Source organism: Trachymyrmex septentrionalis, unplaced genomic scaffold (genome assembly GCF_001594115.1).
Source record: "Trachymyrmex septentrionalis isolate Tsep2-gDNA-1 unplaced genomic scaffold, Tsep1.0 scaffold66, whole genome shotgun sequence".
NCBI lineage: Eukaryota > Metazoa > Arthropoda > Insecta > Hymenoptera > Formicidae > Trachymyrmex > Trachymyrmex septentrionalis.
The window spans coordinates 1,438,231-1,439,813 of NW_017305843.1; the positions used below are offsets into that span (position 1 = coordinate 1,438,231).

General features: G+C 37.1%; 1 protein-coding gene across 4 annotated transcripts in view; it reads right to left on the reverse strand.

The window, feature by feature from the left end:
• LOC108753160 (tetraspanin-7-like) overlaps positions 1-905 on the reverse strand; it is a 6,071-nt gene extending 5,166 nt beyond the window's left edge. For 2 of the 4 annotated variants that reach the window (XM_018494514.1, XM_018494517.1), the window contains exon 1: positions 412-905. In XM_018494514.1, the coding sequence (XP_018350016.1) occupies positions 412-492 (81 nt within the window). In that variant the 5' untranslated portion in view covers positions 493-905. The remainder of the gene's footprint in view (positions 1-411) is intronic. The other 2 variants (XM_018494515.1, XM_018494516.1) reach the window with 2 other exon arrangements.
• Between the last annotated feature and the right edge of the window lie 678 nt (positions 906-1,583).

Here is a 1,583-nt window from a genome sequence, read left to right on the forward strand (position 1 = left end):
TGTGTGTGTGTGTGTATAAATGTTACTACAATATATTGACGCGTTTAAATTTAAAACTATATATTCTAAAATTTTGTAGGATTAATGAATATTCTAAACTTTTTGTATCATAATAATATTAATGAGATTTAAGAGCTTTTCACATTATCTAGACGAGCATTTAAGGATATTCATCAATCATCGCATATTTACGACTTTATACTCATTCCCCAGTTGCACGATTTTGAATAGAAGCTTAGACATTGATCATTATTATGCATATTGCCCTGTCCCTCGTGAAATAAACAGATTCAATTACCCGGTACTATAACACTAATCAATCGTGCAACAGTTGGGTAGGACCAAGATACGTGATAAGAATAGTCCATAATCATGACGCGATGTGTTGGAGTTTTGGAGATTTCTGCTTACCCAGAAGATGAAATTGAAGAGCATTAGCAAGGTCTTCATGCAGGTCATTGTGGCCACAGTTTCCAGTCGTGCTTTGCTCATACTGGAATGTTTGTCTTTCGTTTATTTGATTGCGACAAAACCCTTTCGATATAGTCGGAATATGGGTTATTACGCACTAAGTCTCACCTGGGCAACGAGTTCGTACGATCGATTTGCGAGAAGATTTGCGAATACGTGTTGCGTGCGTGGCTCCTGCCCCACCCTCAACAATTTCAACCGGTGCATGCGCGCTACCCCGCGAGAATGGTATAGCGATGGAGGGAACTCCCCTTATCTGAACAATTCTATATATATGTAACGGGAACAAGTGTACCGCGGATACCACATATACAGGGTGACCCAAAAAAGTCAGGACACTTGAATATCTTGGAAAATATAAGTTTTACAGAAAAGTGTTTCAAACAAAAGTTATAAGGTTCAACAAGATCTACCTGTTGATTTTATCAGTTTGATCTTGGATGACATCGCTAAAGTCAGGTCAAAGTCACATCGATTTTTTTAAATGGAATATCCACTTTTAATTCCAGAATCTAATGGATGATGAGAACTTTCCAAAACGCTATAAGAAAATATTTTTTTATTAGTAGTTTTTGAGTTGTAATACTTGAAAGTTACAGTACCGCCGGCATTAGCATTACCTAAGGTGTACCACGGAGGTTGCAAAGATTGAAGAATAATGCAGTCAATGAAGGCAAGATCGAACAATAATCCAGTCAATGACTGAATCATCGTCCGATCTTGCCTTCATTAGCTGCATTATTCTCCAATGCATCTTTTTCTGAGCACAAAAGACGTATAAATCCACCTAAGCAATCTCTGCGTGGTACACCTTAGCTAATGCCAGCGGTACTGTAACTTTCAAGCATCATAACTAGCGATGGGATTAATACCCATATTCATAGTCCTTCCTTATTTTAAGAATGGAGGAAATCTCCATGAAGGATTCCTCTCCAAGGCCTTTTTGTTTCATAAACAGATCTCAAGTCTGTCTTCCCGAAGGAAGGAATATTTTAGGGATTATAGTAACCTACTGAGGGCAGCATGTCATAATATATAGTATATGCATACCTAATATCGTGAAATACGAATAATAAAAATTATAAAGGTTTGTTGATTAAATAAAGTCATGA